Source organism: Amphiura filiformis, chromosome 18 (assembly GCF_039555335.1).
Source record: "Amphiura filiformis chromosome 18, Afil_fr2py, whole genome shotgun sequence".
Taxonomy (NCBI): domain Eukaryota; kingdom Metazoa; phylum Echinodermata; class Ophiuroidea; order Amphilepidida; family Amphiuridae; genus Amphiura; species Amphiura filiformis.
The window spans coordinates 50620951-50648619 of record NC_092645.1 but is presented as its reverse complement, the minus strand read 5'-3'; the positions used below and the strand labels follow the sequence as shown (position 1 = coordinate 50648619).

Sequence of the window (27669 nt, the reverse complement as noted above, 5' to 3'; positions counted from 1 at the left end):
TGTTATTCCTGTTTTCGGAATTTCTTCCCGCGTGGATTGCGATTGCAGTCACCTTCGTACTCTCCTAGACATGCAGCCATACGAGCAACATGAGCCACGTAATTCTGCTCATGAGTACGGTGGAACATGAAAGACATAGGACCGGCAGCGTAGACTGGTACGTCTTGGCCAGCGTGATTGCTAGATGACTTTGGCACACCTGCAGAGTAGACGAAGTCTGGACCACCTGTTGAAGACAGGAAGAAAAATGATAATTTTGATAGATGATGTATGCCTAAATGTATTACACATGATGTACCGCTGAGTGTATGGGATAGGGGATACCTATAGATGGCGGATACCTTCTAAAGACACCTAAGATAATACGCTTAACCTTATACGTCTCAGAGGGCGAGATGGCCGAGCGGTTAAGGTTCTGCGCTGTCGGCCGGGAGATACGATCGGCGAGGGTTCAAGCATTGGGCATGCCTTAGGTAAAAATTCTCTTTCCTCCCAAAAAGTTCCTATATGGTCGGGAATCCTTCAGTTAAGTCTACTTTCATCACAGAATTTAATTGTAGAATTTCTTCTCGCCCCCATACAGCTGCTTAGCACATGCAGATATAGTGTATGTGCGACGTCCGTTATGTAGTAGATAAAGGGTGAGAAACAGACCATTACCATAGATAATCGGTGTCTTGTTGAGGTATGGTTCGCGTGTTAGTCCCTCGGAAGGGGTCGAGCCTTCCGAGCGACTAACATGCGAAGTTGCGAACCATACCTCAACAAGACACCGATTATCTATGGTAATGGTCTGTTTTGAACCGTTTATCTTACATATACGGTGAGCCAAAATAAACGAATTTGTTGTTATGGTTTATTCATTTTCCAAAAGACAAACTGGAAAAGCTGATATGATTATCTTGTGTAAGTTTAGGGTTTTCCAAAAATAAAAACACACCGAGACAGTGTAATATTCTTCCCGTGTGTCCAGCGTTTGAGTCTACGAGTCTTATCTAGTGTCAATTGAAAGTGATTTAATCAAATCAATACAGCATTGATTTTAACCAGAGATTCTATTCAATTCACTTGTGGTCATGTCCCACTCGATTATACATATTCGTAATATTAATAATGAATATGTAAATAGTTCAAAGCTCAAAGTGGGTGTGTTTTACCTAGACATGGCGGTAACTCATTTAACACCATAGAATTTATATTATCTTTAATATACTTATAGAACAAATGTCCTGAACCAAATCAACGCATATTCCTGGGTACCTTCCTCGACCTTTTTTGGTTGGGGTTAGGCCGCAGATTGTTGTAGTTTTTCTACATCTATAATACGTTCATGGGACCTTTGGACGTCCAACCGATCGATTTGAACGTACCATTGGCCTGGAGAGGAGGCATCTTTGTAGACGATAAATCAATATGACCTTCATCAAGTGAGGATCAGCCAAGCACGAAAAGTCTCTTGTTTAGCGTAACTAGCATATTATCTTTTTTACCGTAGGCCTTATAATCATATAACACAGGCCTGCCTCGTGTGTAATGTGCGAGTAGGAAAAAAATCTCTGATATTCTTCTTGATTTGATCAATATTATACTTATTTCTTTTCTTTTAATACCTTACATCATAGGCCTATAACTTGTATTAGTGAAATTATAGTCTAAAACAAAATGGGGTTTCCCTCCACCTTTTCTTTATCAAAGAAAGTTTTCAAGCGGGAAATAATGTCACAGATATTTTTGCTGTCATGTTTAAAGATACGAAATACCTGTGTGATGGTTAATGAAGGCTCTGATATCAACTATAATAGCATGGGAAATATATCAATTGTGTGAAGAATACTTTGTGGGAACAAGTTAGAGTTAATGCAGTATGTGCTTCTGAACATGTTCTGAATTACAAAGTATTGGTTAGTACTTGTGTGATTTTTCCAATTGGCGTTAAACATGTTTAATACACGCCTGCATTTGTAGGCCTAATGCCTGTTGGGGAGTAAACAAAATATTCTGTGTGCGTGGCCTGAACTAAAGGTCTGTAGTGCAAATCTGTCTATTTATGCAGCGTTTAGAGATTGCGTACTCAACCGTTGCTGTCAAAAGACCTTTGATTCTGAATACTTGTCCGAGTATTTAATGACATTGTACCATATATGCCTACTGCGGATGCGGTGGCATAGCATAATTCCCCACTGACGTGTATAGAACATCATTAACAAACTTTAGTACTTCTCGGACCTAAAGATTATAAGAGATTATCCTCTTGGATGATATTGTATTCATACTTGCATCTACTAGCATCTATTGCGACGTCGCCCGAAGCTAGCCTTTCGAATATGCTTCTCGTGTGGTGTGTGTAAATAAACGAATTAGGTATGAAGCATGCACGCAAGGTTAACATTGTCACACGTCTGCGCATGTCCGTAGGTGCTAGGCCATGTATAAACTTTCATTTAACATTCTAACCAAGCACATGCACCTCAAATCTAACCTTCTACCTCTCTTCTGGCAAACATAGTCCAAGGGTCCCTTAAACGTACTATAGTCTTGTGGCCTGTAATGTACTGCATTTTAGGTGCAAAATATCCTTGGTTGAACTTAATTTGTAAGACCTCATGGCTCTTGTTTTGTTACCTACTTTGTCGGAATCTGCGTTAGTTGGGAGAGGGGGGACAAAGGTAGATTGACATCCTCGTCCTAATTATACAGGCCTTAAGACATCATACAAACTAATTTGCATTATTCAATAAAGGTGTTCTTGGTGTCATTCAATACACACAAGTATTGTTTACCATCTTCATTTAAATGTAATATGCATAAACTTGCATAATAATTCATGCTGATCGTGTAAAATATATTAAACTTTGATGCATTTTAAGTTTGTTGAAATGTCCAAAAAGTCAAATAATGTGGCCAGTGTTTCTAAATATGAACATGTACTTCTCTTGTTCAAAGTTTATTGACCTGACCAAGATTATCTTGACCTGACCAAGATTATCTTGACCTGACCAAGATTATCTTGACCTGTCCAAGATTATCTTGACCTGTCCAAGATTATCTTGACCTGTCCTGATATAATCGACATTTGACCAGACTTTGAAAAGAAATACAATAGATAATGGAACAAAAGAAGAGGGCTAGACGTATATTCGGAAGTCACGTAAAGCCGTTGGTCCCGTGTTCAGGAGGATTCATCCCTGTATACGTTAAAGTGTCAGAGCTATTCGAAAAGAGAAGGGGAACCATCCCCAGTTCTGATATTTGCACTCAACCCTCTAGGTTCAAGAGGACAAAATGGGCGCGATACAACGTAAGTTCTCTACCCATAAATCCAGTAGAAATAGAACTAGAACGTCTAAGATGCAATCTTAGACGCCTAAGCAGTCTTAGACGTCTAAGCAATCTTAGACGTCTAAGCAATCTTAGACGTCTAAGAATTTCGTGGTAGACTAAAAGCAACGAATCACAGGGCCAGAAATCCCAAAACAACCAATCATCTTTCAAGTAATTAGAGGTCCATTTAGTCCCACATGCAGTCAAATGCCATGAAATCAAAAAATACAAAATTTGATTTTTTTTAATGGGAATGTCATCTTTAAAGGCTATAACTCAAAAACATGTCTGGCGACTTGTTCCGGATTTTGCTGGAGCTGGTCACATATAGTAAAATATAGGCCTACAGCTCTATGGTCGTGTACAATTCTCACCTCGCACGAGTTTGAACACAGTGCCTGAAGTTCTTAGGAATGGTGCATTGTGGGACACATAAATATCACACGTAGCAGCAATGTTGCCTATGCAAACTACTAATTATACTGCTTCAACCTAGAAGTACAAATCAAATCTGTGGCATCGGGGGTCAATGCTTTGCGTCACACGCACTTCCGTGTTAAAAAACACGACCCATAAACACCGTGGTGCGCTCGGCAAGTACAAATCGCGCAGCAGTTGGCGCGCCAAAGAAGCATTTACACAAGCATTGCACTGAAATAATAATTCTCATACCTTCAGTTTCCGATGTCTATTTATTTTATACTTTTGAGTTGATGGAATATACATTCTCAGAAATAAAGTTTTTAAAAAGGTTGTCCTCTCAGGAGAATCATAAGATGATCTCTAAATAACTAGAAATGGTGACCTAAACCATCGAAAATGGCCCCAAAAATGTGATACAGAACCGTTTTCGGTTCTTTCCGGGGGTTCTTTAGAGAACCTTTAAGGCCAGAGTAATGGGAGAGAACATGGACCTTTTCGAGCATCATTATTTCTGAATTGTATGTCCAAAGTATATAAAACTATACATTTTGGAAAAGAAATGAGTCAAGGAATTCCATGGTGACGTCAGAATTGTTCAAAAATCTCGAGTTTTTGAAAAAATCACAAAAATTCACTTTTTTACCCCAATTTTTTTGTGACAACAAAAATCCGTTCGGAGTAAAAAAAATTCAGTTAGCTTTTCATGAAGAAGAGACATGAACTTGGTGAAGGGTTTTTTATTTTTTTTAAATTCGTCTCTTTTTTCGAAATATTGAAAAAAACATGTGAAAGAAGCAATTTTGTCACTCTATTAAGCAAACAATTGCACATAATGGTGTCTATTTTTGTTTAAAACAAATATTTTGAAAAAATGGGAAAACCTTCCCTAGACTTTGATGTACTCTAAACAATAGCGCAAAAAGTTTACCTTTTGCTTGCATATATTTCGAGTTGTTTTGTCACAAAAATCGTGTAATATTGTCAAAAGTGAACTCTGAAAAATCGACGTTTTAGTAAAAAAAATGTCAAAATTATACACAAAACGTCCTTATATTTTAAAACGGTAAAACTTTCACATTTGTAAAAGCTGTATCTGGTGGATAGTCTAAATATGCATCTTTTTGCACCAATGAATCTATAATGTCTGCTTTCAGTGCGCTAAAATTCAAAATAATTAACAAATCTAAGTGGCATTTTGACTGCAAATTTTTGTTTTGTTTACACCACATTTGCTGGCGTTAACAACATACCGAATGCGCCTGGACATACGCGCAGAGTTGCGCCGCGTCACGCGCCGCGAATCGCTCGCGTAATCAAAATATTTCGCACTCGCGCATTTCTGACTCATTATTTCCCGCCAATTTACTAAGATGTCTTGAGCCATCTGACTTTTTAGAGTTGAAAAGAGTGAAATACGAGTAAATATTAGCAAGTTGTATTTTCTCAGTTTGAAGTGAAAGAATACATCTTGGTGTTGATAAATATCAAGAAATCTCAAATTCGGGCGTGAACGAATGTGTCTTCCATAACTCTGGCCTTAAGGGATGGGGTATGAACGTTTGGACAGTATTTATTGTGGGACATTAGAGCACATCAGACATATGGAATTGCATTCTGAATACGAAGAATGTCCTTCTGATATCAAATAATTTTGATTTTTTGAAATTCGCAATGTAATACACATTTTATGGCAAATCTTTAAAAATTGATATTTTTCATATTTAACAGTACTCAAAGTAAACTTTATAAATCTGATGATTTATACTTAAAGTGTATGTAGGTGGGATGAAAAGCCGACGATCAATTGAAAATTTTGACCTTTCGCATTGAAGATATGGATTTTTTTCCCAAAACACAAACAAATTAGGTCTTTTGGGGGAAAAAAATCCATATCTTCAATATGAAAGGTCAAAATTTTCAATTGATCGTCGGCTGTTCCTCCCAGCTACATACACTTTAAGAATATATCATTAGATTTATAAAATTTACTTCGAAGACTGTTATATATCAAAAATTTGACAAATATAAAATTTTAATAAATTGTCATAAAAATTTGTATTATATCGTGAATTTCAAAAAATGAAAATTATTTGATATGAGAAAGACATTCTTCGTATTCAGAATGCAATTCGATATGTCTGATGTGCTCTCATGTCCCACAAAAAATACTGTCGAAACGCTCATTCCAGATCCTTTAAGGGTTCTTCAAAATTAAACAACCTTTCAAAGAAGTTCCAAGAGGGAGGGGTTTCCTGAGAGTTCTATTTAGATCCCTTATTTCGAAGAGTGTACCCCCATGGATATTGAGTATGTAACAAACCTTCTTCTTCAAATAGATTCCTTCTGGTGCCATTCTCAGCTAAACTTTCTGCCTCCTGAATTCCACCAGGTCCTGTGCTATATTGCAGGCTTGTAAATGGTAATTCGTCTTCGTCTAATCCGTCAGTAAAACCTATATGAAATAAATTTTTAAGGTGGAATATGAGGACATTTCTGGAAATTAGGAAATGCTCTGAGAATGTTTTAAACAGATTAAGGTGGTATATGAGGCAATTTCTGGAAATTGGGAAATGCTTCGAGCATGTTTTAAACAGATTAATGGAACATAGCAAAGTACACTGATCAATATGCCTTTTGTTCGTAGCAAATCTGATACGGCTTTCATAATATGTGAACGCACACCACAAATGAGCCGTAAAGTCGGCAAATTTTATTCTGAGCTACAGTGTAAAATGTGAATGAAGATCGTATTCATAGGTACCTCAAGTTAGTGCTACTTGTATCTCACTTTGGTAGTGCCAGTCATGCACCTTTTAAACCAATCAATAATCTTATTGTTGAAGAGGATTATAAGCTTTTACCTATGTCTATAGAATTCTTAAATAGCTCTAGTCTTTGCTTGCTTTGGCTAAATCCTGTTCAAATGGTGGGTTACAAAGCATGGCATTTTGTATAACCAACAGATGACATTCCTGAACCTCGTTGATTTGAAATGACCGCCAATTATGACTGTTTGATAATTATTACCAGCAATGTGGAAACAGAGACACATGTTGAACCGAAATCAGGTACCATTTTTTTGAAGGAGCAAATAATTCGAACACGCGAGATAAATTACCCAATATGGTGTTCCCTTGCCAAAATGCTGCCCTAGAACTGTATCCAGTAAAGCTTAAAGCTTGCGCATGATCAGAAGTCACGATGACCAGAGTATCTCTCAGATCGACCATCTCCACTACCGCCTGCACGGCGGCGTCAAAAGCTACAGTATCGTACAAAGCCTTCACTGCGGTACCTTCATGGTGAGCGTCGTCAATTTGGCCACCTGAAGCACAAAATAAAAATTGAACCAATAGATATATTTGCCACGAGTTTGATATCGATTCCGATAAAAATTGTAGGTATTATCATTACGTTTCAGGCCTGGAGAGAATTGATCAAAAATGTAATTTCCCCCTGAGGTTCGTATCTGTCAATGAGTTGACCAGATCACAAGGATGTCATTATAGCTAGAGGCAGTATAATGCAAATGGGTCAATGAGTTACGTAAAAATGACCTTGTGTGGTATTTGGTTCCCAGGAAGTGAGTTTTGCCTGAGGAAATTTGTGGTTAAATGTTGATCCATCACTACAAGAGTTATTACCTTCCATTTGGTTAAAAAGGAGGTGAGACATGATCAAATCTCTCCAGGTAACAAAACGTAATGATTATATTAAAATCCACGAGTCTTTTGTTTGTTTTGTTTATTTCAATTTGCCTGTTTGTTGAGGTGTAACTGTTTCTTTGTTTTCACATATTTCTCATTTACCTCGCAACATGCAGCATTTAAGGTTGGCACAACAACGTTGGCATACCGACCGTCATTTTAAGGTTGGCTAGCTACGTTGGCTCGACGTTGGCATAGCGACCATCATTTTAGGTTGGCAAAACAACGTTGGCCCAACGTTGGCCTGACGTTCCCATACCAACCATGACTAAAGGTTGGCATGTCAATGTTGGTCCAACGTTGGCTTGGCGTCGGCTTACCGACCGCGACCATGCCGACCATTGCCAACGTTGGGCCAACGTTGTCTTGCTATCTGGGTAAATATTCTTACCATTGTACTCATAAACATTCAATATTTGTATACTAACTAAATAGCATTAGCATACATTCATTATTCGTACCAACTCATCAAAAATACGAATATTATAATTAAAGACATAGAATTTATCGCGTCTGACGTCATCTGCCAATCAAACTCGAGCACGGTTTGTTTACAAGTGTCGTGATGATGACTTGCTGAACGCGTCGGTATAACCGGGCGCCTAATTGTTAATTTTGCACCTTCAAACATACAAACCATCTCAAAAGTTAGGTCTTTATAATAGGAAACTTTCTTTCGCGAAGGCACCATGTCAACAATGCCTAGAAAAGTTGCTTTTTGCCTTGTAAAAGTACGTAATTTTTCACCATTTTATGCTATTCCTTTTCTCCGATCGGCACCAGATAAATCGGCCTCCTTTTACGCGCTATTAACCTGTGTAAACCAACCAAGGATCGTAATTTTTATCTTGTCTTTCATTATAAATACCTTCAACCATCAGGAAGTATCCCTCGTCGTTCTTTTGCAGTATTTCCAGAGCTTTTCTTGCCATCGTCGATAGAGTAGGTTCCAGTGCACCATCCCTACCACGGTCAGTTTCATAGCGCATATCTCCTGGCTCAAACAGACCTGTTGCAACAAATTTAACATAGTTTCTTTTTACAGTCGGCGTCACGGTGGAGGGTGAATGGGGGATACCCTCAGTCAGAGATCTTGCACGAGTTCCCCCCCCCCCACCCAATAAAAACCAACAAAGTCGAAAATTAAACTTGAACCTTGTGAGTCTCACTTGGAATGTTAAAATTATCGGCGTCACGTGATGAAATACAGACAGCAAAATATTTTGAGGTTCCAGTTATTTTCACCCTTGTATTGGCTGCTGGTTTTAATTTTGACATAATATTTGTCTTTGTTTATGACATACAGGAGGTGAACATAACTAGTACCTTAATGTAGTATGCTGGGCATCGAACGCGTAGCGCGATGACTGTGCTCTGTGTGGCTGAGGCGGGTCACTACTGGCAATTGATAAACTTTATAAATCTAATGATATGTACTTAAAGTATATGTAGCTGGGATGAAAAGCCGACCATTTAAGGTCGAGGCCATGTAATATCAGGGATGACTGGTTGGGATTTTGCCATGGCTCTAAACTAGAGCTATCGCGGTAGGTGAAAATATAGTTTCTGTCAGGTTTATAAGGAAGAGAATGACTTAAACTAAATCACTTGCCAAGTAGATAATCTGTTTCCTCGGTATCAACTTCGCGAAGCTCAGGTAAATTCCAGATGTACTCTGCGTTATCATTGCGATGCGATCTCACCCACTCCCTTATAATGTTGCGACCATCAGTCCTCTTGCCATTCATATCAGGGTACTCTGGATCAGCAGTGTCTTCTGGTAAGAGGTCTTCCCGTCCACCAGCTAATACAACCTAATTTTATGATAATCAATACAGATGGTATTGTTTAACCCCATGAGAACTACCTGCCGATTGGCCAAAATGAATATTGTGTCCAATTTTGAACCAATCAATCATCTGAAAATGGAAGTTTTGCCATATATAGTTTAAAGCCTAGTCATACTTGGCAATTGAAATGAGCATTTTAAGTTATCAACCAATCAGAAATGCTGTTAAATGACCAGTAGTGTTCAGGGGGTTAAAAGACGGTGAATTTTGACAGTAATACCAGCGTATCATGCATCGCGTCGCAAGGGATTCAGAATTATCAGAATGAAACTATATACATTTGTTCGCCTCAAGTTCGGTAGTGACGTAGGTGCGTATTTCGGTGGTTACAGTATTTTATCGCTCGCGTAATTTTATCGACACGCTTGCAGCGCAACCGCAAAAAGACACTTTATACCTGGACATCACCAGCATATTTCAAGAACTGCGATGCTATGTCCTCACACCCGTCTGCATCTTCTGGTAGGTCAGCATCATTTTTCCAATCTCGATTATTATGTGCATACAAAGCAGCCGGTGTAGCATCGGTAATATGAGATGTAGTCACAATACCAGTGGATCTTCCTGCATTGGTAATGAAAAACGTAAAAACATAAGGGACGCATCATTTGATTTTCAGGGGGGCTATTTGGTTAACGGTCAAGAGTTCTACACGGGTACGCAGCAAAACCCAAGGAGTAAAGTGCTACCGATTAAAGTATGTTGATTAAAAAATAGACCAATTATTTACTCATCAAGATGTAAAAGACAACATTTGACGTAACTCTTTCCCAGAGCAAAAAAAATGTCAATGGAAATCTCTGCTTATATGGAGAGCAATGAACTTTGTGATCCTTTACAGTCAGCGTACAGCCCTCTCCACAGTACGGAGACAGCGCTATTGAAAGTGAAGAGTGACATCATGCAACATCTTGCCAAGCGTGAAGGCGTGTTTTTGGTCCTTCTGGACCTTAGCGCAGCCTTTGATACTGTGAATCATAGTGCTCTCCTAAACAGACTTACCAGTGACTTCTGCATTGGTGGAGTGGTGTGGAAAAGGTTCCAATGTTACCTTACATGCAGATCATCTCGTGTTAGTGTAGACGGTACACTGTCTGAACCTCAACCTCTGGGCTTTGGATTACAGGGATCTCTAGTTGGACTGCTGGGTTTTTCAATGTACACCTCTCCAATTCGCCATATCATCAACCGATTCGGTCTTTCATATCACATCTACGCTGATGACATACAATTATACATCAACTTTGATCCCCGAAATCTATCATCCATCACTGATGCGCTTGCTCGCCTCACAGCTTGTAGCAGTGAGATCAAAATATGGATGACCAGGAACTAGCTGCGCCTGAATGACGAGAAAACTGAATTCTTTGTTGCGGTCCGGTATCTGATTACCAAAAGCAAAATATGCCGCCTGTTTCTCTTCGGATTGGTGACATGGAGATTCTGCCGACTGAAAATGTTCGGAACTTAAGTGTTATTTTTGATCGTCAAATGACAATGACATCACACATCAGCTCACTTTGTTCAAGTTTGAATTACCAGCTTCGTAATATATCCCGTGTTAGACGCTTCTTGGATGTTGACACGTGCCACCTTGTTGTTAGAAGTCTTATACTGTCTCGCATTGACTATGGAAGTGGGCTCCTTCTGGGTAGTAATACATCTGACATTCAAAGGTTGCAAAGAATCCAGAACTGGGCATCCAAACTCATTTGATGCAGAACAAAACAGGACCATGCTACGCCTTGTTTACAAGAATTACATTGGCTTCGGATCAGAGAGAGGATCATTTTCAAGATCATGATGATTATTTTCAAATATGCCTTAATGGATCAGCCCCCTCTTATATGACTGATCTGCTCTCTCTGTATTGTCCAGCCAGATCTGGCCTCAGATCCGCCTCTGATACAACACGTCTTTCTGAGATCAACAGCGTCAAATTGCTGAAAACTGCTACAAACAGGTCTTTTGTTCATTCAGCACCACATATTTGGAACAATCTGCCCACTACCATCAGGGAATCAAATACATTGTCTGGTTTCAAAAAGGGTCTAAAAACTTACTTATTTGCTGCTTATGAATAGTTTGTTCCACAGTGGTCACAATTTTTATGTTCTTTGTATTTGATTATTCTGGTTTCATCTTTTGCCATGTTATTTTGTCATTTTTGTCATATGCGCTGCGCTCTGTATGTATGTAACGCTATATATATAAATGCCTCAAATGTATGTATGCATGTATGTAATGGAAAGAAGTTAAATACTTGATCGCCGCATTGTATTTTACTCAAACTGCGCCAAACACTATGGACCACCATGGCCAAATCCCAAAGGCATAGTCCAATAATCTCAATTAAATAATCATAGTGTAAAATCTGACCTCAAGTTGCAGAGTATGAGTTTTTGTACCCAAATTTTCAAAGGTCATTCAATGAATGTGCAAATGTATTGGGCTTAAAGAACTGTGCCCTGCCCATGATTCTTTGATGGTATTTTAATGCGTATTTTGTATTTTTATGTGAATTGTGGAAATAAATAAATGAATAGATGAGCATGTTGTGGATCCTAGTGAAACTTGATCTTTGAAACTCACCTGCTTGCATGAAATCGTCTAAAATGGAATGGGCCTGCGCTTCCCCCTCCATTGTGCTACAATCTTCTAAATCAACAGTGCTATCAAGACCAACAGCGTTGGAAACAGTCTTGACACCACTAAATAGAGCAGTTGCTGCTGAACCTGAGTCGGGTACTTGGTTGTCGACGTTATATGTCTATTCAATACAAACGAGGAAAACGAAAGTATTATTCAAAGGACTGAACAAAATAATACTTGCTGTGAGAACGTGTTTTAATAAGCATGCATGCGAGTCGGAAATCGCACATTGGTGAAAAATGGCATTGCAGTATCAACAAAGTCCATACAACACTATCCGTTTCTTAATGCTCTGCGTGCTATCCATGCGCTTCAATGGAAAAAGTTGAAGTTTTGAAATATTTTCTCAAAATATCAAGAGCTATCTTAAGGACTACTGAATCAATACTAGGCTTGTTTGTACTAATTTTAATGCATTTTCCATGCTGATTTCAAATATGGTCATGAAAATTTACATTTCTGAATTTTTTTAATTTTAATTTTTTTTTTAAACTTGTCGTCTGCAGTCGACACCCGCGTGAAGAGAGTTAAGAGAAATTGGCAGCAGAATTTTGAATTCGTCGGAGTTTGGTGATCTGGGAGTCCAGTAGGCCATACAATAGACTGTTGCATTGGTCAAGGCGACATGTAATAAGAGCATAAACAGGCATTTCAGTGCAATCTTTATCAAGATATTTCCTTATCCTGCCAATAGAACAAAAGAAGCTGAGCGACATTCTGGACATTCTGGAGAAGAAGATCATTCTGGACAATTACACCAATATTGCGAGCATAATTTACCATGCATAATTATTATTTTTGATAATCTATGACCATAGGGTAGCATCATAAAGAGACTGGACTCAGTTGATATGCAATTAATTATGTTCCCGATTCTTTGTAATTATAAGGTGTCCTGCATTGAGCTATTCCATTTAAAATCCATACTACCCCAGTGGAAGATTTAGCTCAAGTCTTTTCACAGAAGGAGTATGAGTTTCGAATAGAATAGACAATTGAGTAGCTTCCATTTGAAATACTCGCTCCAGTTGTGGAAGATAAAAGTAAAGCCATATACAGGGGAGTATGGGTTTCAAAATGATTCACCCTGACCAATAACATTTGAAAAACATACTCCCCATATGGGGCATATTTCCAAAATCTTCCACATGGGTAGTGTGGATTTCAACTAGATTATCACTTGAGCATTCCAAGAAATGGAAAACGATCTACCAATTACATTTGAAAAATATACTCCCCCATGGAACATATATCCAAAATCTTCCACAGGGGTTAAAGACAGAGATAAAAAGAATTTATCGCATCTGATGTCACTGTCAATTACGATCCTTAATTGGTTAACATAGGTTAATAGCGCGTAAAAGGAAGACCTATCAATCTGGTGCTGATCGGAGAAAAGGAACAGTAGGAACTTTTACAAGGCAAAAAGCAGCTTTTCTAGGCATTGTTGACATGGTGCCTTCGCCAAAGAAAGTTTCCTACTGTAAAGACCTAACTTTTGAGATGGTTTGCATGTTTGAAAGTGCAAAATTAACAATAAGGCGACCGGTTATACTGCCGCGTTTAGCAAGTCATCATCACGACACTTGTAAACAAACCGTGCTCGAGTTTGATTGACAGATGACGTCAGACGCGATAAATTCTTTTTATCTCTGTCTTTAATTATAGTGTGGATTTCAACTGGATTATCCCATTTATTTCACTATGGACCACAAGAGCCACGTCCAAATGTCATAGTCCAATAACCTCAATTACATAATCATAGTGCAAAATTTGACCTCAAGTTGAAGAGTATGCGTTTTTGTACCCAAATCTTATAAAAAGTCATTCAATGAATGTACAAATGTATTGGGGGTTAAGAACTGTTCCCCTGATAGATGAGCATGTTCAGTGGCGGCGCTACGGGGGAGGCAAGGGGCCCCCAAATATTTGTCTTGCCCCCCCCCCCCACTTATGAACCAAAAATCACAAAATAACGTAAATATCAACTTTTTTGCGGCAATTTTGCGCAAGATTTGTCGATTTTGTCCCCCTAAAATTCACTTTGCCCCCCCCCCCCCAAAAAAAATTCCTGGTGCCGCCACTGAGCATCCTAATGTTTACCTTGAGCATTCCAAGAAATGGAAAACGATCTAAGGTCAGTTGGCCATCTGCACCTGCTTTCAAGATCCTTGCTGCAGTAGCAGTAGTCGTGTCCAATCCATCGCCAACCATTATCACTACATTCTTGGCAATGTTGGTGTTCATGTAACGGTCGTTAGCTCGAAGAGCCTCTTGAATTGCGTCTTGTCCTTGTTCATTCCAATATGCAGCGTCTTCAGGTATTTCACCTAATGGCAAAGGTTAAGAAGTATGAATTATCATGATTATGGAGCAACTTTACTAGTACTAGTCAGTGGCGTAGATTTCTTCTTGACATCGGGGGAATGGGGTTGGAAAAAAATTCTTGAAATATAGTGATTCCGGCACCTTTTGGTGACATAATAAGTTTATGGTACAAATGCGCGCGAAGCGCGTGAAAATTTTTGCCATTTTGAAGCTAAAGTGCTGAAATATTGTGCAAAAGTGGAATAAATTGGGCTAAAATTTGGGGGCTAAAATGGCCAAATATTAGCTTAATTTGGTCAGAAACCCACATACAGGCGTCAACATGGGGGGGGGGGGTGATTGTATGGACCATCCCCCCTGGCAAAATATTGGGGGGATTTATCCCCCGTCCCCCGCAACCTGTTATAGTTCTCATATCTTTGATTTTTTTTCCTTTTAAAAACAGGTTGATCCCTTGATGAAGGAAGGTCCTCTCTATTTACTGACCAATCAGGAAAGAGTTTGGTTGAAGTTTTGTAGTGGAATAAGGGATTTCTTGAAACATCCCATTTTTGGCGTAAATTTGGACCACATCAAATACTGTACACCATTTAACAGGTCTGGGACTTAGTGCATGAAGCTGTGTTTGCATAGATAATACATGGGTGAGTGTACACACATAATGAGTTGGAAACTGTTCTAGCAGCAAATGTGTTGACAGTGGACATCACTACTAATAATAAGAGTATAGCGGTTATCCGTGTTCTATAAGCTGCATATCCTATCAGCGACTGCTATACCTTGTTCATGTTGTTTAGGACTTTAAAAAGAAGTACCTGCATGTGCAACCATGACTGTTTCAAAATAGCCCGCCAAAGTAATGCAGGTAACTCCGAGGTCGTGTATTGAATTGTTTTGAATGAGGATTACTACGGCAACAAGCGCCTTTTGTTAGAAGTTACGCATGGGTGAAGTGGTATAAACCTATTTTATTGTCAATAGTTGGGAAACAAAGGTACGATTTATGACTAGTATAATACAATAGATTCCAAAAGATTTGAAATGTTGTACTATTCAGCAAATTACTTAAATTCCGCGGTGTCCGTGTGCTCGCGTAAAAAGAAAAATAGAACATTGCCCGGTTAATAATTACATTATACAGCAGAGACACTAAAATGAATACCTGGGATCGATACACGTGAATGTGCTATGCACGATTTGATATTCAGACGATAAATCTTTGGATACCGGGGTAGAAAATGATGAATATCTCCCGTAATTGATTCAGTCTAAAGAAGCCAGATTTTTTTCCTTGCACTTGAATATATGTGTTCAACGGATATGATAGTCATATTAAAGAACCATTGCGTCTTGAACTCAAAAACTGACAAAAATATTCTGATTTTATATGTGCCGAACTATAGTGCAGCGTAGGCTAGCTGCACTCACTCGTGCAAGCAGTCTAAAAGCATATGACCATTGACCTCATAATGGCGTATACATGCTCACTCACACAGAGAGAGGTCAATTACCAGGCTATTGTCAGTAGCCTTAGTCGGATGTCCCACGGCTCATTATGCGTCTCAAAGGTCTGAACAAAATGTCCATGCGTGGCTGTGGATTCAACCTACCATGGCGATTTCTGCCATGAAGATATCGGGGCGATGACACTGTGCGCGATGCTACTTAACTTGACCTGCGCTGCGTATGAGGTGCCGCGATGTGATGATGGCGTGATTCAGAGCCCCACTTGCGTATACGCCATCATAGGGCCTGCACTTTGGCTCGTTTTTTGCAGGTTTACATGGTCCAATAATCACAAGATGACTGACATGTGGTAACAAAGGAAGCAGTCACTGCAATTTGATTATGTCCCATATGATTGGCCATTCAAGACACCCCTGTGAATATACTATAGTGGCCTTTTCAAAATATAATACCTGTTTGCTTGACTGCATTGACAATACCCGGGAACAATACAAACAGTATATGCATTGGACAAACTTTTTGCAATAAGCATGATAAGTGATGATGTGACCTCCAGATTTATACATCGTTCGTCTCGCACACTGACGACATTTGATTGAATGGACTGCGCCGTGATTACGGTGAAGGACACCGGTTCAAATCCTTTGTTTGGAGCCAATCGATAAAAGCATGCAGGGCCTCTATACCCTATACCCATGTACAGTTTATCCCTTACATAACCTATGTCTTGAATACGCTGGCAAAGTTATGTAATAATCGGATTAATATTATATAGCAGTAGGTAAAAACAAGTTTTGAATAATCCGCGCTACAAAGTCCCATTCAGTGATCCCAGCGAAAGTGAAAAAAAAATCAAATTGTTACGTGTATAAATTTTTAATGAAAAACAAATGGCAAAAAAACAAAACAGGAAAACGACAGTATTGACGAAGTTGAAGCCCCATTCAAATACATGTAGCTAATTTATATACTGTCAGTACCGGTATATAAATTACAGACTCACGTAAATCCATTATTTTTTTTTCTTAGACACACGGCTTTCGGCTGAACCACTACACTAGAAAGCTATGTTAGCACATCTATGACAATGACGAAACGTACAAAATCAGCCATAGGCCTTTTATGACCTTTGACATTCTTTTTTGTGGCGAGTGACATGGTCTTTCAATTCACGCCGAGTGTCCTTGACAGGTTCGACTATGCTTCAGTGGTCATGAAAGAATTCAAAAGATAACCTCTGCCCCAATAATCCCAGGCAATTATCTGAAACTGCTCCTCGGATAATTAGAACTCAGTCCTCAAATGATAGTCATAAACAATGTCCAAAATATAAAAATTACTGACTATCATTGGAGACTGAGTTCCGCAGTCTAGTATCCAAAATCTGAATTTTGATGATTTTACGATCGTCGGGATGAAAAAAAATCAAAAAATCACTGAATGGGCCTTTAGTTCCCTACTCTCCTTACCCTGGCAATAAAAATCAAAGAAAAATAAAGAAAAAAATAAATAAAACAAGAAAAGAAAAAAAAAAGACAAAGAAAACGCATTCTGAATACGAAGAATGTCTTTCTGATATCAAATAAATTTTATTGTTTGGAATTCACGATATAATACAAATTTTATGACAAATTATTAAAATTTGATATTTTTCACATTTTTGATATATAACAGTCCTCGAAGTAAATATCATAAATCTAATGATATATTCTTAAACAGTCCCTGGCATACCATACATGTATAGGCCTATGTATAGTACATTAGTCTGCTTTATCTGTTTTGTGCTGTTTAAGCAAATTTAAACATAATTTCCATAAAATGTAAGCTTTTACTGTCAGATATGTCCCCTTTTAATTTTGCGCAGAACAAGTGAGGTAAAGCAAAGAAAATTGGAATTTACTACTACTAGCGCCAATGAATGTTATACGATTGTAAAGCGGTACGATCCTCTGGGTGTGTGTGTGTGGAGGGGGGGGGGGTGCGTATGTGTGTCCTGCACGCGTATTTTTCTGCAACTATAACGGGACGCAATACGATACCGGTATGTTATAAGAATCAAACTTACAATAAAGATGGCTCTTGTCAAATCCTACAATTCTGTCAGAGAAAATATGCATATTTGCATTAAATTTTTATTAATTGACATAATTGATTAATTAATAAATATTTTATTTAATGATTTACCATAATTCCAAACATGTCAAACAATATGTCAAATTAAAGCTAATGAAATGCTTGCAGAATGCATTTAGTATTTTAGTTACATGATTCCAAACATTCTATTCCAATTTTTTACTACACACGCATAGGAGCTGTACTTTTAGAATCCGCGCCTAATCAATAATAATAGTCTTTCACTCCATTGTCAAAGTACTGTGCTCCCTGTAGCATTATAGTGACCAGGTCGCGATATTTTTTTCCTAGTCAACATTTGCATCACATAATACATTTACATGATATAGGCCTATGCGGCTGGATTGAGCTGTGTTCAGTTTTATACGGCGGATTTATTGCCATAATTATTACCTCTTACTTAACAAAAGAAAAACAAATTTATTCCAATTAAAATTCTACCAGGGTTCGAACCCACAACCTTTTATTTAACAGTCGAGATCGAATACCACTACGCTGTGAGCGCTTCTGCCAGAAATGCGTTTGTTCATCATACTTATTGATTACGGAATAAATCGCAAACACACGATATATATATATTACTTGTCTATTAGTAGGGATGACCAATGAACCATCAACTTGATTAGAACACTCCCATAGACATGCAGGGAGCTCAACTGTGCACTGCTTGCACAGACATTTCTAAATTGAGCTCATTCTTTTATTTTTCATAATTTTTCTGTAAAAATTGGAGATGTTAATGCCAATTATGTTTTGTAACTATCCTGCAAATTACAGCATCATAACGTATTTGGTTTTTCTGTAAGTGTGAGTTAAAATTGGTCAATCGCCACAGTGCGCTTAATTGCCAGTGGCCCAGTGCAGCACTGCTCAGAATGGCACAAAATATTCAGATGAAAAAGATCAGGTGAACACCTTGACCTACTGAGCTGTAATTTGGCAGAGTTGTTGTTATTACCTCTATCATACCCTCTGTAAAAAGGAAAAAAAACGGACAAGTAGATCTCGAGTTAAAAATTAAATCACCAGCTTCCCTTTGGAATTTCCAAACACCTTTCGAATCATGTTAAATAGACACCTTTCTGAACATAAATGTGAAGTTTCATGCTCATTTGTTGTATTATTCACCTGATCTCAACCCTAAACATTTTCTTATATTTATACCATCTGCACTGACTTGTTGCTATACACGCACAGGAGCTGTACTTTTAAAATACGCGCCTAATCAATAATGAGTCTTTCACTCCATTGTTAAAGTACTGTGCTCTCTGTAGCATATGGAATGACCAGGCCCTGGATGTGATGGTTTTGTAGCACATGACAGTATTCATTCAAGCCTATCAAGGTCTGTTATTAGCCACTTGCTGAATGGCTGGGCATTATCAGCTATCAAAGAGATACCTTATGCTGCTGCCAATCACAATAGAGGTTAAACATTTTGTTAAAACCCCAGAAGTGATATCAGGATGAAGCTGTGCATGTTGGTACTTGATTGTTTGGATTCCTATGTTGAAAATCCCTTGTAGTACATTAGTATTTTTCTTATGTGTAGTGTATATTGTTGTGGAAAAAAGTTCACCTGGACTTTTGATTTTGTGCCACTTTGGCCATTATGGATGATTTTTGGCAAATGTTTTCTAAAAGCATGATTTCAGTGCCTCGGTTTGAAGAAATACTTCATGCTATTGACTAGTAAAGTGCCATTTCATAAGAAACCCTTTGATACTTTCACAATATGCTTGTTTCATGTTTGCATATATATTAAAATAAAGAAATATAAAAGGTAAATATATGCTTATACCAATTTTGCTCACATTGCTATATTTAGACTTTGTCAATTTATTTCGTTCCAATGACCGGTCAGAATGGTAAACTTTGAAAATTCATAATTCGAAAAGTTTTTGACCGATTTTGACCATTTAACCACCAAAATACTTCTGTTGATGAGTTCTTTCCAGAAAACAATCTTTTGTAGCAAAAGGGGCAACATGAAATTATGATGGTCATCCCTACTATTAGTAATAAATACGTATATAATCTCCAATCAATAATGAACCTTGCCTCCGACTATGCGGTTCCTATGCAAATGTTGACTAGTAATTAATATAGGCGACCAGGTCCTAGAGCACACCACTCCACGCCATACATAAATTCTGCCAGTCACATTTCCCCAATATGGAATTTTTTTAAAGTAAAATTTCAATTTTAATTTTACTTCATTAAAGTTTGGCGGAGGCGGGGTTCGAACTCACGGCGGCGGACTGCTTTGGACACACTATAAACCCATCAGCGCCTTAGACCACTCGGCTACTTGTCTTGTTGGAATTCATTTGGAACTTATTCGAAGATATAATCGCAACTTCAACATAGGCCTACCACGTGACAAGCAAAGGCAGAAAACGTACCATATTTTGGAATTATATTTCAAATAAAAACATTTATGTGTATTATTAGCGCTCAATTGTGGTTAACTGCGTGTTTTATACAAAAAAAATCAACGATAAGCATGATAACTGGGCGTCTTTCTGGACAATACATTATATCGATTTTGACACGTGCTTGTGTCTCAGTACATTTCCATGGTCAGTAAAATACTATAGAGAAAAACCTACCATTTTTCTTGTATACACGTTCGATGTTTTTATCAATTACATAAAAATCCATTTTAGACCCCAAATGTTTCTTCGGGAAATAAAAGATTAGAATACCATAAAAACGAAACAGTAATCTTTTGCCGGGTCTAATGTTATTTATACATAGATTTTTTTACGTTTTTTCTATCCTTATTCTTGCTCAATTAAAAAAATATTTTGGCGTATATAAAATTTAAATAAAATTCTCTGCTTCATAAACGACCTCAAATATGCCACAATTGGGTATCATGAATAGTTATATATGATGTGCAGTTAATATTCATATTTTCTTTTATGCAGAGGATGCTTCAGTTTTGACAGGAAAAATATTTTCTTGAAAACCCTCTCACTCGGTTATTTCAAAACAGTAACCACGCTTCCCTAGAATGTGCAATAATTTAGCATTAAAATTTTTCTTATTCTAACAGCAAGCGTTTCTAGAATGAATTATGGCGAAATGTGGTGTAGTCCTAGAGTGTGATGGTTTTGTAGCAGATGACAGTGCTCATTCAAGCCTGTCAAGGTCAGTTAGTAGCCACTTGCTGAATGGATGGCCATTATCAGCTATCAAAGAGATGCCTTGTGCAGCTGCCAATCACAGTAGAGGTTTGATAACATTTTGTTAAAAACCCAAATGTGATATAAGGACAAAGCTGTGCATGTTGGTACTTAATTGTTTGGATTCTTATGTTGAAATTCCCTTGTATTAGTATTTTTATGTGTAGTGTATATTGTTCATAAATTATATAGCTTTTAAATTTTGGGCATTTTTGCTCTGTTGCACTGTACCATTATGGAATTTGAGCAAATAAATTACCGACACAAGCAGGTATACTTATTTTTATTTCGTATCTCAGGAGCACAGCTCACTTGGTAAGGCGTCAGAATTTGGTACACGAGCGCTTCGAACTTTAAATCGGAAGGTGGTGAGTTCGAGCCTCATCACGGTCACATTAATTTTATAAACCAAATATTGTTCCAACTTTTCATATTTGTTTTTCTTTTATTGTTTCTTTTTCTTTTTCTTTTCTTTTTCTTGTTTTATTTAATTTTTTTCTTAATTTTTCTTTGATTCATATTGCCAGGGTAAGGAGTGGAGGAACTAACGGCCCATTCAGTGATTTTTTCATCTGGACGATCGTAAAAATCATCAAAATTCAGATTTTGTACAATGATATAGTCAGTAATAATCTTTTGATCATTATATGACTATCATCATCCGAAGAGCAGTTTCAGACAATTGCTTGGGATTGTTGGGGCAGAGGTTATCTTTTGAATTCTTTCATGACCGCTGAAGCAGAGTCAAACCTGTCAAGGACACTCGGCGTGAATTGAACTGATTTAATTTATATACTGACAGTATATATAAATTAGCTACATGTAGGCCTATTTGAATGGGGCTTCAACTTCGTCGATACTGCCGTTTTCTTGGGTTTTTGCCATTTTTTCATTAAAAAATTTATAAAAGTAACAATTTGATTTTTTTTTTCACTTTCGCTGGGATCACTGAATGGGGCTTTGCAACGCGATATATTCAAAACTTGTATTCACCTACTTTTATAGCATTAATCCGATTATTACACAACTTCGCCAGCGTATTCAAGACATCCAATGCAAATAATCACCTAGAGCGTGTTTATAGTGAGACAATCTTTCCGTTATTTAGCTAAACTACCGCGTAGTCTAGATTTGCAATGGTTAGTAAAACATAAACAAATATAGACTGCCACGCATAAATACCGCATAATCTGGCTCACTATAAACACGCTCATAGATTATGACATTCATACCGTAAATATGGCGGAGTACTCAAATTCATTCAACAAAAGCATGATTACAAGCTATTCAGTATCGAAGTTACGTAATGTTACTATGTCAACGGGATCACGCGCTAGAGTAATGAACCACGATCGAAATGATCACCACATAAAGTATATGGCACTCGAAGGCATACCAAAGTAGCGTGATCCGGTAACCAAGAGAATTACGTAACCACTTCGATGCTGAATTGCAATCTACCGCGACAGCTCGTCTCACACACATAACAAATGCACTATAGGATCAAATAGGTTGACGACAACGTTTGATTGAATGCACTGCATTGCGCCATGATTACGGTGAAGGACACCGGTTCAAATCCTTTGTATGGAGCTAATCAATAATTTCACGCACATCCTCTATTATTGCCCAATTATTGCCCGGGATGATTGCACACTGTAAAAGAGCTATTGTTATAATGTTTGATGAAATCGTGTTTAACTATTTGCTTAAGAAAGGCACAATACAGATAAAGCAGACAGATTTACTACATGTGGTACATGTATATACATATAGGGAATGTGTTCGAGTATTACCTAATTATAATAGGGGCGTATCCAAAAATGAATTCACACCCCTTTCAAATGTCGAGCCAAAGTGCAGGCCCTATGAAACTGCGCCAAGTAGCCTATTGCGCTGTAAGCTATAATACTGCGCGGTAAAACAAACCTTGTATCATAGCTTAATTTATCGAACACATACTTACCAGTATCGCAGGCCCGTTTAGCGGCAGGACGTACAAGACAATAAGCCCATCGAGTATTCGGATCTGTAGTGTAACACCAGGGCCCATTGGGTTCCCCATCCGGATTCCGACAATAGTTGTGGTCGCCAAGATCGTAGCCTGGAAAGTTTTCTGGTGTCCGGTCGTGTTGATGGGGTTCTTGTGCTGTCCACGATTGACATTCCCCGCCCCAAATTGTGATGTTCGAGTTACCACGGTAGTCTTTCCCGCCTGGATACGTGTAGCATTCTGGATCTGTGAGCAAAAAGCAACAACAACAAATCAAACTAGATGGCACAGCTGTGTTTGAGAAAACATGAATATCTATATCCGTGACCCCTGCCCACAAAGGCACAAACAAAAACTAGGTGACCATCATGTTGAAGCCCTTGTTATGTTATAAGCTTTCATTTGATATTATATTTCATGCTCATACGCTGGCGAAGTTACGTAATAATCGTATTAACTACCATAGCAATAGGTCAAAACAATTTTTGAATATACCACGCTGCACTGATACGTTCACGCGGTACCTCTGCATTGAACCATATCATGCTGATCACTTGACTTGCACCTGTAAGATTAGTATCTTTGAAAAGACAAGTATTGTATTCAATCTATGATTGCAGACATACACATGGGATTAGTTCAACCTGCTTGTAGTGCAGCGCGATATGTTCAAAATTGTTTTGACCTATTGCTATGGTAGTTAATCCGATTAGATTTATTTTATATAATTACTAGTTCACCTGTAGCTGTGCGAGCAACTGGTTCACGTTATATGTGGCCGTACACTGCGAATGAGCCGTAAATTCGACCCGGACAATTCAATTTTATTTCGTGTTTAGAAAATATATAGGCCTACATTATATATCATAAGCTTTAAAATAGTATATCATTTGACTTCACACGATATCCAAAACGGAGTCATGGTTTGTTGAACTTTGATCCTTCAACAAAATGGTACCGTTTTTCGGTTCTACATGTGATTCTATTGCTGGTAATAAATATCAAGCAGTCATAATTGGCGGTCATTTCAAATCATCCCCAAGTCAACGAGGTTCAGGAATGTCCTCTCATTGTTAATTGTTGGTTATACATACCTAGACACACCACTTGAACAGGATTCAGCCAAAGCAAACAAAGACTAGAGCTATTTAAGGATTCTATAGAAATGGATAGAAAACTATTATCCTCTATAGCAATAGGATTATTGATTGGCTTAAACGGTGCTTGACTCGCGCTATCAAAATGAGAAACGTGTCTCACCAAATTGAGGTACCAATGAATACGACCTTCACGCACATTTAACTGTACCTGTAACTCACAGTACAATTTGCCGACTTTCGTAGGCTCATTTGTAGTGTACGGCCACATAGGGTATATAACCATAAGTATATTATAGCCTATGGTGCTAACATAGTTATTATCGAATACCTATCCCCGCGGGCGACAACTGATGCTCTCTGTCGTAGGTGGCATGCTTTCATACCACCGTATAATTACACCTCGAGTTCTAGGCCTAAAAATCTTGCGCGAAGGGGTGGTGGGGGCTTTGTTTGTTTTATGAAACACAAACGATGCAAGGAGATGATTTGATTATGAAGTAGTTTATTATTCCCGTTAAGCACAACCATATCTCTTACCTAGGCTCCCCTCTCCCCCACCTAGGCCCTATATGCCCTCTTCTTCCCTCCCCCCCTTCATCGCCTCCCCTACATTCGATACTAGTATCTCCTCTATCTCGAGCTCTCCTCCCCCTTATCACCGTGTCAACAGGATCACGCCTGTGAGTTCTACACCACGATCTAAATGATCGCAACACAAAGTCTATGGCATGTACTATCAATTCCAAAGTTGCGTGATCCAGTTACCGGGGAGTTACGTAACTACTTTGCTGACGAATTTCCCCCTCTATCTTCTTTTTTTTCCAGTAAAATTGCTTCAATAAAAGTCACTAGCTTATATTATAGCAGTCGAGTTAGCTCAATCGTTAAGGCGTTCAACTATGGTGCGAGCGGTTGCGGGTTCGAACCCTGGCGGTACCTAGTATGCTCTCGTGTAAATTCAAGTTAGTTTGAATTCCCCTGGACAAGGAACTTATTGCTAATTGTCTCGTTGTAACCCGTACCAAACTCGGGCAGCTGATCCTGATTGCGAGGGTTATTTGTGGAATGTCTAGGGTGTGTCAGGAGGGTGAAAGTGCATAGGAACAATGCCGGAAACTACGTCACGCTATTGTTCGACTTAAACTACATCATTTTTAACCCCTTCCGTTTCCGTTAATACAGCTTTAGTCTCCTCCACCTTCGCAACACGGTACGTGGAGTGACTGGAATCACAATGACAGCGGAGGAGAATACTAGCTGGTCAGACAATTTAATTCTATCAAGCATATAATACCTGAACAATCACCGTCATTTGATCGATTTACTACAGAATATATTGCATACACAAAATATAATTTTAAAATTGTAAACCTGTTAACTTATATACTTGTGTACTAAAGTATAAGGACACGTGAATAAAATCATGTAGAAGACAAAATGGTCGCTAATCCGCCTATTGTCTAGACTTAAACTACATCTTCCGGTTTGTTACGTAATACTAGGATGCCATGCCCTGGGTGTGTGCTCTTGTAGCAGCAAAGTCCCTGATTTGTTGCCTTCCATCGATTCTCGTACATGCTATTAAGGACATGGATCGATTTTGTTTATATCACCTGAGTCTCCCTTTTGTTATGTCGAATGCAAATATTTTGATGGTCTTTTTTTTTCACAGCTAAAATAGCCATAGCTTATTGGATTTTCTAAAGCACTTTTTCAATGTAGACTGACATGCTCGATTTCTCTCCTCGTGAATATTGCACTGCGATTTTTAAACATTTCTTTTGTATACTATCAGGTAACTTCAAACCAAGTGATTTCCTTCTTCACACCATTATATAAGAAACTGAAATGAAAACCGAATCTCCTTGATACAGATTTTAAGTTTCTAACAAAGGATAGAAACAAATATATCAATAATCACGTCAGTCCAGAGCTTAGGCAGGATAATAGGAAACCACGTGACCAAAACCAAAGCTAAAACTCAATATTTGAAATGAGGCATTGTCATAGATGTGCTAACATAGCCTGCTAGTATAGTTCAGCCGAAAGCCGTGTATGAAAGACAAAATCGGTCATTTTACATGAATCAATAATTTATATACTGACAATTAGCTACATGTATTTTTATGGGGTTTCAACTTTGTCAGTAATACTGTTTCCTTGCTTTTCTACCCAAATTTTTCATTTCAGAAATACCTTAGAACAATTTAAACGACTTATCCATCACTTTTAAGGGATTTATTCACAATTTCAACTTTTTTATACTTTCGGTGGGATCATTGAATGGGACTTTAATTCAATAATTATTGATAGCAATGGAGTTCGAGTATAACTCAGCTTTAGCCTTTGATCAATTATAAAGTTAACCAGAGATAGCAATGGTTGATCGATTATAAATTCAGATTTGGCCTTTGATCATTATAAAGTTAACAAAAGACTGACCCTATTTATATCTGGCCTTACCATGCATGATTGGTTAAATTAAGTTTCCTGAATATACGAAGGGCAGAAGAATATAACAAAATGGACATGTTTAATCTCTGTACTTAATGAAAATAATAGCCAGCCAAATTTCACAAAAGCAAATTTAAGGGCAAATTTATCACACCACCAGTTATCATGCCATGGTCCAATGGAATCTTACAATAATAACTACAATACCCGGGCTACAATAACACCCATAGTCAAAAATACACTGTGCTTTCCATTCGGCGCTTTGTGTTTGTGAAAGAACAAAATACGCTCTCAAAATTAAACGCTCTTTAAATACATTCTTGCTATAGCTAGCTTTACATCTTAGTAAATATAAACGTGTTTTTAAAAACGTTATAACGTGCTATACGGTATTAAGCGTCTTTTGGCTTTGATCAAATTTCTGTTAAAAACATTTAATGTCGTTCATCAAAACGTTTTATATGAAAACACAACAGCATTTTTGCAAAATATATTGTCAAGACTTAAATAAAGTAATGTCAGAATGTTTTGTAACAAGTTTTAAAAAATGTTTTTGAATGTTATTATTTAAACCGTTTTATAGGCAAACACTTTATATAACTCGACATTTATACGTTTTCTGTCAAACGTTTTGTGTTTGATGGGCGTGCAAAATTTCTATCAAGTATCCCAGGCCAGGCTAAAAAAATCTGAAGTCTGACCCATGGATGTTAGACCCAAAACTACTCTCTGTTGAAGTAATTCCTGATCGCTATGATAAGTCAACCAGTATCTTTTTGATAATGATAATGATAAACTTCGCCAAACAAAAAGAAATGCCCAGACCAAACCAAATAAGGTATTGTTTTTAGCCGCTCGTGCATAGGCCCTATATCGTCTCATATAACACGGGCGACATCATTATTTTAAGTAAAACAACGAGGCGAAGCATTCGTTTCTCTTCTTACCTGATGTCCCAGCTTCCTGGGCGTCGCCCACTCCAAAAATCGCCAATACTCCACATACGATCCAACAGATAGACATCATCTTGCCAACTGAACTCGTTCCGTC

The 27669-nt window shown here is 38.0% G+C and overlaps 1 protein-coding gene across 1 annotated transcript; it reads right to left on the bottom strand.

Annotated features, from left to right (window-relative positions):
- LOC140138778 (alkaline phosphatase-like) lies at positions 1-27669 on the bottom strand. Its single transcript, XM_072160546.1, has 10 exons — positions 27567-27669; positions 23039-23311; positions 14057-14283; positions 11894-12071; positions 9699-9865; positions 9064-9265; positions 8320-8460; positions 6863-7069; positions 6065-6196; positions 1-226 (listed from the first exon to the last, which is right to left on the bottom strand). The coding sequence occupies exons 1-10, from the start codon at positions 27643-27645 to the stop codon at positions 3-5; spliced, it is 1830 nt and encodes a 609-aa protein (XP_072016647.1). The 5' UTR covers positions 27646-27669; the 3' UTR covers positions 1-2.

Coding starts and splice junctions, on each gene's coding strand:
- LOC140138778 (XM_072160546.1), bottom strand. CDS start 27,645: ATGATGTCTATCTGTTGGATCGTATGTGGAGTATTGGCGATTTTTGGA. Junction 7,070..8,319: donor ATACTTCCTGATGGTTGAAG/GTATTTATAATG, acceptor TTTGTGCTTCAG/GTGGCCAAATTGACGACGCT. Junction 6,197..6,862: donor GCAAGGGAACACCATATTGG/GTAATTTATCTC, acceptor TATTTCATATAG/GTTTTACTGACGGATTAGAC.